At 36.1% G+C, this 13,438-nt stretch overlaps 3 protein-coding genes across 3 annotated transcripts; 2 read left to right on the forward strand and 1 right to left on the reverse strand.

Annotated features, from left to right (window-relative positions):
* Window positions 1–2,359: 2,359 nt before the first annotated feature.
* GCK72_024706 (uncharacterized protein) lies at window positions 2,360–3,861 on the forward strand (the record flags this gene model as incomplete). Its single annotated transcript, XM_003118394.2, has 5 exons — window positions 2,360–2,490; window positions 2,538–2,805; window positions 2,877–3,131; window positions 3,177–3,640; window positions 3,687–3,861. The coding sequence occupies 5 exons, from the start codon at window positions 2,360–2,362 to the stop codon at window positions 3,859–3,861; spliced, it is 1,293 nt and encodes a 430-aa protein (XP_003118442.2).
* Window positions 3,862–4,413: 552 nt separating this feature from the next.
* Window positions 4,414–6,012, forward strand: GCK72_024707 (uncharacterized protein; the record flags this gene model as incomplete). The annotated part of the gene is made up of 5 exons (XM_003118130.2): window positions 4,414–4,505; window positions 4,561–4,819; window positions 4,876–5,124; window positions 5,235–5,698; window positions 5,823–6,012. The coding sequence occupies 5 exons, from the start codon at window positions 4,414–4,416 to the stop codon at window positions 6,010–6,012; spliced, it is 1,254 nt and encodes a 417-aa protein (XP_003118178.2).
* Window positions 6,013–7,068: 1,056 nt separating this feature from the next.
* On the reverse strand, window positions 7,069–7,607 carry GCK72_024708 (uncharacterized protein; the record flags this gene model as incomplete). The annotated part of the gene is made up of 4 exons (XM_003117518.1): window positions 7,069–7,125; window positions 7,177–7,343; window positions 7,401–7,458; window positions 7,545–7,607. 4 exons carry the CDS (start codon window positions 7,605–7,607, stop codon window positions 7,069–7,071), a joined length of 345 nt encoding a protein of 114 aa, XP_003117566.1.
* Window positions 7,608–13,438: the final 5,831 nt, after the last annotated feature.

The following is a 13,438-nucleotide window of genomic DNA, read 5'->3' on the forward strand; positions in this document are numbered from 1 at the left end:
AGACGTCCCAAAAAACATTTAGACGTCCCAAAAAATATTTAGACGTCCCAAAAAATATTTAGACGTCCCTTGAACACTATCAGTGACTTTTAGTGTTGAAGGGACGTCTAAACATTTTTTGGGACGTTTAAATGTTTTGTGGGACGTCTAAATTTTTTTTGGGACGTCTAAATATTTTTTGGGACGTCTAAACATTTTTTGGAACGTCTAAATAATTTTTGGGACGTCTAAATATTATTTATCATAATGTGGGATATCAAAGGACGTCTAAACATTTTTTGGGACGTCTAAACATTTTTTGGGACGTCTAAATAATTTTTGGGACGTCTTAATTTTTCCGACAATTTTTCGGATTTTAAAGGACGTTTAAATGTTTTTTGGGACGTTTAAACATTCCAAAGGACGTTTCAATTTACAGGAAAAAAATTTGGGCCTCAAAGGACGTCTAAATGTTTCAAGGGACGTCTAAGTGTTTTAAGGGACGTCTAAGTGTTTTAAGGGACGTCTAAGTGTTTTAAGGGACGTTCAAGTTTTCAAAGGACGCCTAAACTGTAATAGAGCCTAATGGAATATCATTTCTGACTTTTAGTTTCTTGAACTCCCGTTTGATATCCTAACACTCGTTTTGATTTTGTGATATGATAATATTTCTCACGAAAATACATATGCGTTTTTGATTAAAATCATACACTTTTTAGAGATATGCTGTTTCTTAAAATGTAACGAGTCCCACTCTCCGCTAACACCCTTTTATCCCAAGTTCTCATTTTCAATTCAACATTTTGAGCGCTTACTAGAAAAGGCCTCCGAATGATCGTGGAGTTATGGGACCAGATCTATATCATTGGAAAGCTGAAGTCACGCATATTTCAAATATATATTCAGTTTTTTGCCCTGGAGGCCTGGTGTTCGAGAGAAAATAGGTCAAAGGTTGGACCACTGACAAGTCATTATCTTACCGTGTGAAAAATGTCGGCAGCGTGACAAAGTTTTTCTCGAATACCAAATCTCGAGGGCAACAACCGAATTTAAATTTGAAATCTGCTTTACTTGAGCTTTCCAGTGATATACACGGTCACTCGGAGTCTGCTGCAACAGTTCGTCACTTTTCTAATCCGCGTCCGGTGCAATGCACGCCGCCTCAACCCGGCCACCTTGTCTATCACATGTCCCGCTTCGCTCATGTCTCACTCACCACAACACCCGAATATCTGCACTTTTAACGTTGTCTCGCTTTTTCTGAAGGTAATCTGCGTTATGTTTTGCCGAGAAAAGAAATATACTTTTAAATTCAAATCAATGTTCTTGTCAGGTCAGCTTCATGCTTCTCATTTCTTCGTATAATAGCTGTATTATAATCGCCTGTAAATCAATTCTCATCCAGTATCCGAACCATTTTTCTTGTGACTCATTTTTTTCGTTTTTGTTTTTCTGCTTTTGAGATAGTACCCTTTCGTCATTCAAAACAAGTGGGCGGAGTCAGTAAGAAAACGAAACATTATTGACAAATCATTCATTCATCTTTTTACCCCCCATTATTCATTCCAACTCACACTAAACTAAAAACCATTATTTCTTTTTTTCGAGTTTACGATTGTTCGTGTGGCCATTCCATCGTCTTTTTCTGATAGTTTTTATTTTACGGCGAGGGAACAGTACCATTGCGAGGGGTGTTGCGTCTGGTACAACGCACTCGCTCTTGGGAGTCGCGACCACCCGGGCAACAGCAGCAACTCGCCACACTTCTCACTCGCTCCCCATTCGCTCCCAACGAACTGCCGTCCTGTTGTGGAAGAGTGCATGCTGCCCCTCCAAAACAATCAATACAGGGGACCGTTCGTGTTTTGTATCAGTTTTCTACATTAAATGCTGTTGTTTCTCAATTCTGGTAAATTCCAATAAAGTTCTAACACTTTCCGAGTATGCGCAAGCCGAACAGATGTTTCTTATTTTTCTTTTTACATCAGACTGTTGGCAGAATTCTGAGCTGATGAGTATTTTTTTATATCTCTTAAATGTTACATTCTAAATAACTTCACTCTCCCATTGAACCTCTTCGCTAGAATCTTCGAGAATTTCCCAAAACTTATTCTTTTTTTTTTCCCAATTCGAAATTCCTTTTCCATGATGCAACCATTTTCCACTTTTTTAGTGCGCGTTCTAGTAGTTACTCAACCATTTCGACACCTGCTTCTTCTTTATTTCTCCGTGTGCAAATGGGCTCGAATAACGCATTTCTGTATTTCTTGTCCTTATTGAACAATATTCAGAACTCTATATCTCCGAATCGTTTTTTTTCTCTTTCCAAGTTTTTTTTTCTCTGAGCAAGTCAAACTTAGTTAAAATTTTAGGTAAAGTCATGGTTGATTGGGATCTTGTCGCTGATTGGGGTGAATGGGGTTGCGGTGAAAACCCCTTACATTTAGTTACTCCTGGATTCTACGAGAAAATGACAGAAGCTCGAAAGATAAACTTCTGCGTGGACCAAACGTAAATTTCTTCATAACGAATAAAATTTCAAAAGTCTGAATTTTCAGTGTCTACCCAAATCAACGTCGGGGACTTGATCCTGCTACGACCCTCAATATTTATGAAGGGTTGCTAACGCCATCTGAGATTGATGAGATTAAGGAGTGTGAAAAAATCTATTTTGTGGCTCCTGCATCGTTTTTAAAAGAATACAGAACGTTTTTGAGGAATACTCGGTGCCTCGTCTACCGTGGAGGCTACGCTATGTATAAAGGAGATCATATCAGTTATCGATACGAAATTAAAAAAGTCCTTTGCATAGGAAAATCGGGATGGGTAAGTATAATGACGATAGTTTGAATAACTTTTGCCTTGTTATCTAAATATTTTAAAAGTTTTGCCTTAAGGTTGCTGCGGTACTTGACCATAAAACCAAACAGGATGTAGCTCTCAAATTGACCCATCATAATGCTGCCAGTAGATATTCTGAATGGAAAACACTGCAGGCAATTGAGCATTTTGATCGGACACGTGTGTCGAACTGTGTTCGACTGCTTGATTACAATCATTTCCGAGGTTTCAACTACATCGTTATGAATCTCTTTGACACTGATCTCAAGAATTACATGTTTGAGAAATATCCTCATGGAATGCCACTTGATGTAAATTTCGTTTTGATTGCATTGTACATGAGTTATTATTTACAGAAAATTGCAAAAACAGGAAGATCCATTCTCATTGCTCTCGATTTCCTTGCTAAGAAAGGGATCGTTCATTGTGATGTCTGCCCAAGCAACATTTTGCTCAATCTCGCCAATCCCGAAGCCGTGAAACTTGGAGGTTTTGGTGTGGCGAGAACTGTCAAACCGTATTTTATTATCACTCATTGCCAAACTGCTTACTATCGCGCGCCGGAAGTATTCGTTCAAGGAATTCAAACTCCTGCAATTGATATGTGGTCTTTTGGATGCGTGATGGCTGAACTGGTCACAAACGAATGTTTCTTTCACGGAGAGTCTACTGAAGATCAATTTTTTGCAATTGAAGAAAAGCTCGGTGTCCCAACAAGAGAGTTCATGAGAGCCCACAAGACCAGAAAGTATTTCCGCTCAACTCAGGGCCGAGAGCCAATCCATGTTATTCAACGCTATGGAAAAGATGTTGTTGATATGTAAGTTTTTCTGTAAATGTTTCAATATTCAATATTTTTGTTCCAGCACTGCTTTCAAAATACCGAACAGACGAAAGCTCCCTGGAGCCACACCACTCTGGTCGTTTTTCAAAAAGCCAGAAGAAAAAAATCTCAAAAACTTCCTTATGCAGGTCTTCAGATGGGCTCCGAAAAGAAGAATCACCCCACAAAATGCTTTGAAGCATAAATTTTTCAAATAGGATTATGCCAAGCTTGTATCAACTTCTGAGTTTCAGCTGACTAATTCCTGTGAAATTTCCCATTAACTTGAATTTCTATGAAATAGCAAAAACTGTTTCCATGAAATTTCAAAGACGTCCCATGCTGGTAAATTTCCCAGTTTGATTGATATTGCCACGTACATTTGTATCTTTTTCGAAAATAAATGCCAAAATTATCTGTGTTTTCTACTGAAGTTTAATATGAGGTATTCATCCGACATCTGAATTATTTTTATTTGTTTCTTTGGTTTTTTGTACTTATCAAATATTTGTTTCAGATTTATTCTGTGCATGGGACACGTCAAACCCTTCCAATAGAGTCACGTGTATGACAGGTATTGATTCTCATCATATATTTATCAATGTGATAATTTTATTATATTGTTAGCTAATTTAGATATTGATTAGGTCTTTTTAAATCCACTGATAGTATCCTTTTTTGACTATTTTAAACTGGTTATTGACTTGTGTTGGTTAAACTTCTGTTACCCGTATTCTTTAGTTTTTGCAGGTATCATCTGCTGTTGAAGTATGAGTAAAATATCAGAAACGGGTACAAAATTGGAAGAACTTCATCCGGTGGTAGAACAGAAGAGTGTCAAAGTAGAAAAGCTGAAACCAATGTAAGCAAGATTTCATTGAAGTAATCAAATTTCTTCAAAAAATACCAATTTGCAGTTTCAAAAGAGTCAATAATGGAATAACATCGCAAGAAATAATTTCAACATACTCAAAGCTTATCACCGACTATGAGAAGAAAGAAGTTGTGAATTTCCCAGTCGTTTACACCATCGGAGCGTTTTCTGCTAAAAACTACAGATGTCACAGAACCGGACTGTTTACTTCTACTTGTGCAAGCTTTGAAACAAGTTCAGGAGACCATGTCGCTTATCGCTACTTGGTAGATCGTGTTCTTGGCGACGGAAGTTACTCTGAGGTACGTCAAAACATGGATGATAAATTGGAAGAAAATTCCTATTACTGAATCATCAGGTGTACCGATGTATCGATAGGAAAACTGAGACACCAGTGGCTGTCAAGATTCTGAAGCACAACATGCAAATCTTTGATGAAGAAGTGCAGGCATTGACAAAAATTTCACAATTGGATCCAGTAGGAAAATCTAACTGCATTCGACTTTTGGATCACGGAAAATTTCGTCGTCATCACTACCTGGTTTTTGAGATGATGCATTGTAGTCTGGCAACATATCTTGATGATGTGAAAAATGTGTCGGTTCAAGTAAGTGTGCAGACCTGGTTAAGAAACCTAAATCGAAGAATTTGTTTAGTTCGGAAAGAATTTACCACAATTAGCCAAATTATTGAAAAACAATGATATTCTATTTGCAGGAGTGTGGCAAGATGATGAGATCAATTCTATTTGCACTGGACTTCTTGCACCAACACAAAATCGTCCATTGTGATGTGAAACCCGATAATATTCTGATGAGTTCCAGCGATCCGAACAATTTAAAACTGGCAGATTTCGGATTGGCAACCAAAGACCCCACAGATGTTGGAGACAGTATTCTTCAAACTAGACACTTCCGTGCTCCTGAAATCTATTTCCAAGGAATTATCACATCAGCAACCGACATGTGGTCGTTTGGATGCGTTGTTGCACAAATGGTGCTTGGAAAACCTTTGATGGCTGGGAGACACTATTATGATCAACTTGCATTGATTGAACAATTCTTCGGACTGCCTCCAATTCCATATTACAAAAGGCACTTGCACTTTTATGGCGACTATCCAAAGCATTGCGAGAAATTCTACGATAGCGTAACGAGAAAGCCCTTTTTGCGACTCGAAATGTAAGTTATGCTCGCTTTTTATAACACCGCGTGTCATTTCATCACTTTTGATTTTATAGTTAGAAAAAATGATGAAACGTAGTGTGACAAAATATGCATTCAATGGTTTTTTTTCAAATTACAGGATATATCATGCCGCTAATCCAAAAACCGGACTGCCTGGTTCGAAAACTTTAAAAGATGTCTTCCCAGATCCGGAGCAGTTTGTCATCGTTGAATTTTTGTCGAGATGTTTCAAGTATGAGCCGGCGGAAAGAATCTTGCCGACGTTCGCATTGAAGCACCCGCTGTTTTTCCAAGAACCAAATTTATAAGGACCTGTTTTCTTCTTCATTGTTTTAAAATGATCTGTGTGTATTTTTTCATGGCTTTTGTAATTAATTTTTCTAAAATTTAACTTTTTTTGATTCCCGGTAGTTTTTAATGTATGCGATTACACTTTTTCCGGTAAGGATTATTCATCTCCTAACTTGTCCAATATTGTGTTCATAACTATTGATTTAGATTTTTTATTCGGTTCTCAAAAACTTCTCTTTTTGTTGTATTTTCTCCCTGGGCTTTCTCCTTGAACCGGTAATGTTTGAACTAAATCATCCGGTAACAATCCTTCACTTTTGAAGTTCTATCACTACCTCCTTTCCCCAGATTTTTAATTTCCCACAAACCGCCAACGTGATGTTACATACTTTTTCTTAACAATGTTATTTCCAAATCAGAACTACAAATTTGTTCCATGCATTAGTCATAGAACTTCCTGGAGCTTAACGATCAAACTATTCCCCGACATTGAGTCATCATTTTCAGATAAGGATATGAAATTTGTATTTCATGTTGTACCCGTGTCATTGTACTTTAGTTAGTTGTTCGTTCAGCATTACTATGACTCATCTTGGATCCATGTCGCCTATCTTCAGTTTCTTTTAATAAAGCACTTCATGACACGTCACCATCTTCATTTCCGCCCAATTTGGATCTATTTTGGGAAGTGTTGACAATGTACTTTTTGTGAACCCATTTACGCATCCAATTAGCATCGCTTCCTCCCTCGAAAACAAACAACATTGCAACTTTGTGTATACGATAATCATTTATTTTTGCAAATTAGGTTCGTCACGAAACATGAAGCAAATCAGAATGAGCTTATTAGGTAGTAATGAAGAGTTAGATGAAGGATTGTGTTACGCAAATATGAGGCAAAAATGTTTGTTGATGTTATATGAGTAGATTGATACAAAATGAAAGAGATTGTCAGTGAGGAATGAGAAACAGAAAAAAGAGACTGGACGTTTGGAATTTGGAAATGCAAAATTGGTAACATGACAAAAAACATCTTCAGTATAAAAATTAACTAACAAGGCACATTGGAAGTATTACTTTCCTCTGACCTGGTCCAACAACTTGCGGAGCTTCATAAACTCTTCCATTCTCTGTAAATGTGAGATATCAAAAACTTGTTATATCGACACTTGATCTCTTACGTAGTTGTGATAGAAGCATTGAAGGACGTCCTCATCGTCTCCATTTGGACAATCTTTGCGAGAGTTGCACAGATCGGAATACTTGATACATGGCCAATGGCGGGAATCATTGAGATCTGGAGTCGCGCATGGGATGTATTTATGACCGAGTCGATCAGTCTCGCACGCTATAATATCAGAGTTTAAGATCAAAGTATAATGTAGTGTATTTGATCTCAACCTACTTGGCTTAACGGCTGTTACTTCATCTGCATCATTGAGTGGACCGTTTGATCCGTGTCCCTGGAAATTTGAATTTAGGTACACTACAGTTCTACCTGATATTTGGCTTTAAAATACTTCATGCACTTTATTTTGTTATCACTTACAAATGCGGCATCCGTTATCGCTAGGGAAGAACACAGTACAAAAACAAGAAGAGGAAAGTTCATGACGACGTGTGTTCTGAAATATCCCACAGTAAGTCTCTTAGATGTTTTTGACACTATGTTATTTAGATATCCGGCGTCCTTTAGCACAAAAAATTTCGAATAAGGGAAATACGAAGAAATATATGAGCAAGGATTAGTGGTTGTAAATGAAAATAAGAAGAGGAATAAACATTCACTACACAGAGAATTCTCTAGGTGATAAGTTGTAGATGGCAATCAGTTGATGAACGTTCAATCGTGAAAAACAGAGAAAAAACTTTTGACCTGAGACTTGATTTGACTTCTACATCTGATGTTTCTTGATATTTTGTTTGTCTTATTTAAAATGGCAAATGCGACTGAAATGTCAAGATACTTGATGATTTGATAAGCGCTAGAAGCGAGGAGATCAAAAAAGTGGAACTGCATGTGGTGTACACGTAGTAAGAAAGTTTTTGCAGAATGGTGGGAAAATGAGTAGGTCAGACAGACACGTCACACCGACCATTGTGTCAATGTCGGATGAAATGAGAATGACAATTGGCAATAGACAAGAAGACAAAGTGTCAAATCAGACGCTACAGCTTTCCAAAATAAAGGGGGCGTGGCCTCATAACTACTGTGTCATCGCAGATTACGTGTTTGCCCGTTTTGCTCCTTCGCCTTCTCCTCTTTCATCCACTTTCATTGTCGCTTACTTTAATCTGCTACAAACTAAGACTGAGCCCTCGCTAATGCTACGTATGTTTTCATAATGACGTACACATTTAGCACTAAGAAGTGTTTCTCTTGTTTCCGGTATTTAGTCGTGGGCAGTTGTCATTCATACGAACTAAATCCGGAGGGGAACAGATTAACACAAAGTTTATGCAGATAAATATTTGGAGGTTTTCGAAAGAAGAAATTTAACAAAATGCCGAGGATTTTCAGTAAATGCTACGGTTCAGATATCAGTGATTTAGGTGGTCGATCTTTGTAGGGTGGTCTACCCATTCTCAGAATTAAACATCAGTTTCAGAGATTTTGTTTTGCACGAGTGGACGATAACTACAGAATACAAAAATATGGGTACACACATTAACTACAAAGCTATAAGAAATCAAACTAACGAACGTGTCTGAAACTGATTCATTTGTTTGTTTCTACTATACGAAATCGTTCTGTTGAAGCGGAGAGTGTACGGTAGATGAAGTGAAAGACAAGTTATGCTCATTCAAGCAATCCTGTTTGTTTCTGTTCGAATTCCGCGTTGAATGTTGTCTAGGATGTTGGCATCATGCCAAAACATGAGGAGGAGACATGACGGAAATCAGAAAAAAAGCAGAAATACGTCAAAAGTGACATGAGCTATGTTACATAATAGAAGCCCAAATAGTTTCACTTTCCTAATAATCATGATTCAAATAATCTTTGAGGAAGCCAATTTCAAAAAGCAATTTCCTTGAGCAAAACAAATTGCTGAATTCAAAAGATGAGTAATAAAAAGATAGAGGAAGATGAATAACCAGGTGATACTTGTTCTTTTATTTCTAGTATTGTGCTCGTTGTCGTTCTGATTTAGAGCTGACCAAAGACTCAGGAAGAATTTGGAGTTACAATATACTCTGTGACGACTAGTTGCATCAACAAATACTTTAATAGCTGTGACGTTGCGATCGTCTACGTGTTTAGAGATTACAATGAATTATGCCTGACAATGGACTAACATAGAAAAAAAAATGACTAAATGGACTTGTCATAATAAGTTGGTGGGTTCCGTGAAATGTCATCCAAAATGACAGATCCTAAACGAGAGAAAAAAGAAGATGGGCAAAAGCTTCAAGTTCCGTTCCTATCACTTTGTTTTTTGTTTCAACTTGTTTTTGTTTTCTTGGAATTATGAATTCTCAATTCGGAATTCCTAAGTCAATTCAAAAACCCACATTCAATTTCATGAAATTGATGATAAACAGGAACAAAATTGAGAAAAGTAGAGCACAACATTACTCATTTCCCTCATAAGCGGATGTGCGAAACTGAAATTGTTGCAGAATTCATCGAAAATTCAAACTTTATAATGTGAATCATAGATTTGATAGTTATGCTTCAGTAATCATTTTACCTCTTTTTTTGTTCTTCATAGGTCAAACTTTGAAAAAATGTGTAGGCTTTGGAAAAAGAAACAGTTCCCGGCTAGCATCCATTTTTTAGGATCCCCTAAATTTTTGAACGACAAAATATGCTATATACATAATCTGATAAAAATGTCAAGAAAAACAACTATTTTGAAAACTACCGTAGTATAAACCAGAGAACTCAAAGAACAAGTTAGAAAAATATGTTGCAAAAAAAGTTGATTAGTGTACGACGTACAAGAAATATGAGCTCAAAAAAGTAGTAAAAGAGCGAGGGTGGACACTAAAAATGATCTTACATAGCTGTCCACCCACTAATCTTTTCCAAATGTTTCGAACGTCCAGCGTGAGAAAAAGAACGAAACGTCTAATGACGTTTTGAACGACAATTTTTTACATATATTTAGACAAACAATGAGGCAGAGTTAGAAAAAGAAATGAGGAAATTGAACAGTTGGTCGTTTAGATATCCTTTTATCAGACTGACAGGTGTAATTAGGGAGAGAATAATATAAGAAATATGTGAAAATTGGTATTCTCGTGCCTTTTATATGATAATTCTAGGAACTCCTAAACAAAATGTCAAAACAGAAGGTGGTCAATTCCTTGGTTTTTTGTGTACATGATTCATCGAGAGGGTGGGAATTAATACCAATCAAGAGATTAAATCTTATTCTTATCAACTAATAAATTGAATTAATATTCATTTGATAATGTCAGAAATATGTTTCTTGGTACGAAAATCGGGAGTCCAAATTCAATTGAAAGATGGAACATTATGGAAATAACTCGCAAAAGGGATAATGTTTCAGAAAACAAAGATTGAAGGTTGTGCATTTTATCTTCTAAATGCTGCTATTTCCGTATAAATTGATGTAACGAATTTCAGATTTGGATCGGTTCTGGAGAAAAAAAGAAGAAATATTTACAGAATACACGTTATGTCCCAGGATATCATGGAAACATTTCAATTTTCGATGTTTCTATGAAGCGTATTAGGCAAACTAGTGGATGAATTATATCATCTACGTGGGGAAGCGTCAGAAAAAAATCCAAAAAAAGTTGACGGATGAAGTGAAGTTTGTATTGAAGATGTTGTTCTTTTTCTGCGATATTTTAATTTCAGACATAAGTCATATGACAGTTTCAAATTCGATAACACGTTGAGTAAAATCGTAAAACTTTATTTCTTGAACCAAGCACTGGAACGTTGGCAGTCTGTGATATAAACCAATGTTGATCCTTAGCGTGGATTATATTTTGCAACGTTCTGAAGGGTGAAAATACTTCTATATGAATTTTGCAGAGTTGTTTTCTTTACACGTGGAAGACACCCTGACCTTACCAGATTCCTGTTGAAACTTCCACTTCTCAATTTCAACAGGCATTCCAAAAATGAAAAATGCGTAATCTTAGATTTTATCTAATTTGCACTTTAAAGAAAGCGAACCTCCTCACGGCGCTTTTACGTTCCTTTTCACCATATCGGCAATCTCTAAAACAGGCATCGACCTTCTTTTTTTCTGTCTTCTTTATTTGTTCTTTTAGCCGATTTTGTCTGGGTGGTCGTTTGCGACAAATGCTATCTTGATTCAGATTTTAAAACTGTACAGTCAGACTATCATTTAAAAAATTGAGTTTTCATAGACTTGTAAGAAATATAAAAATTACTAAACAATACCCACGTCGAGCTTCATTTTTTGAACGAAATGCTGTGGTGGTATATCAATTTACTGTAGGTTTACTGTTACAGATCGGCAGAGTCTTTTTTTCAATTGAATCCCTCTGGATTTTCATGATCGTCCCAGTTCACCTTCAGTAGCCGACATGTCGGAAAGATTTAGTCAAGGATTCCTAACATTAGTGAAAAAATTCAGAGAAAGTAGTATGGTTCTCAACATACTATTCACAGTAGAAATATCATCAAACGTCAACTTTTAAAAATATATTATAAAATGTTTTCAATACACTCATTGAATTTAGAAACTATGTAATTATCAAACTCCGTTTGGAACCTGAAGTTGTTTTCTGGACACATAAAGCAAAACATCAGTTCGAAAATGATGTCAGATGCTTTTTTTGCAATTTTACTCAAGTGTTCTTGAGTTCCAGGTGTGACTTTTCTGGAATATTGCGGCTTTTTTTAGGTGTTATTATAAGTGCATTCTGCTAATTTTGAAACTGAGCAAAAACTAATGTCACTGATAACGTCGTTCGTTTAACTATGCATTTTGTATGTGTCTTATTGAACATTGAAGATATTTATAAAAACTCTTTAGTGCAGAAGAATGCAACAGCTTTATGATGTTTTTCTTTAAAAATAAGATTTCGGTTGAAAATATCTACAACTGTTTCATATTCGTCGATTATAATTGCCCAATGAAAAAAAAAACCTTTTATTTTGTGCTCCGCTTAACATCTCGGGCGGTTTTCTTCTTCTGAAAAACGTGATTGTTCCTTTTCTGAACAGGAGAAGTGATCTTCAAAAGAATAGAATAACAAAAGCCAAAAGTGAACTTTGTGAACCACACAGACGTCCTCAGCTGATGTTTGGTCCATCGTGTGTGCGGTCAAAACAATACGAGCGCAAATTGAATTTCAGATGGGTTTTCATCTGGAAGTTGAAAAGCGCATGTTATTCATTCTTCAAAACGCCTATGTTGTCTGTACTTGACGAAAGAAGAAATTTGTTATCAAATAATTCTTATCTGCTAAGTTCACCGGTAAGAAAGATGGCACGACCTGCTTTACCTACAAGGCAATTTTAATCAAGTTTTACTTTCCGTTTACGCTTTTTCTATTTAGAAAATTAAATTGTGTCTGATAGACATTTTTAAAGGAATGAGTCTATTTTCTTGCTTCATGCTTCTGCTACTCGATAATTGGTAAACTATCGTTTTTCCTATTCACTAAAATTAATTCAAAAAAGTTATATGGTCGGCAGAACTGATCCTGAACATTTTTTAATCATAAACAAAACTATTCAATGATGTTTTCAGCTTGGTAATATAATAGAAAACTGAGACTACATACACTTTGGGACAACTTCACTGCATTTTTTTTGGAACTTTTGATTCAGAACGGCGCCTTCTCAATTTCGAAAACTGTTTTTTACAATTCTGAAAGAACTGTTTCATAAAATCATATTAGTCTCGAAGGTTTTATTGTTTCACCGAGTTGCATGTACTTTTAATCACATGTTCATTTTTTCTCTGGTTTTCCAAGAACGATGAACATGATAATCCTAATATTTTGATGTTCTTGACATTTGCTACCACGCTTTTTTTGTTATTAATATGAGATAACTTTGACGGAGTGACCAATGAGAACAATCTTCCATATACTTTCCGAGTTTGGGAGCTGGGTGTAGTGCAAGTGAGCAGTCATTATTGCAAATCTACCAGTTTTCTTTTTTTTTAATTCTAGAATGTTAATTTTTTCAAATTGAATGTAACTGCAGTAATTCTTAAAAATAAAACCGAATACTTTCAATAAAATACTTGACTGTGTTACACTTGACGTGATAATACCGTCTGCTGACCTCTTGTCCTACTGCTTAGAGTAAATAAGTCTATAAACACTCATCAAACCTGTTATTTGTTAGAAATTTTTCACATTTCTGTATTTCACAGTATCAGACCACCCCACTCGCATGCCAATTTTCAAGTCACATTATTTAGGAGTTATCTTGTTCCATCTTCAAATCGGCGTTATCTGAAATATAGGTAAAGAAAAATT

This window comes from Caenorhabditis remanei, chromosome X, assembly GCF_010183535.1.
Source record: "Caenorhabditis remanei strain PX506 chromosome X, whole genome shotgun sequence".
In the NCBI taxonomy this organism is placed as follows: Eukaryota; Metazoa; Nematoda; class Chromadorea; order Rhabditida; family Rhabditidae; genus Caenorhabditis; species Caenorhabditis remanei.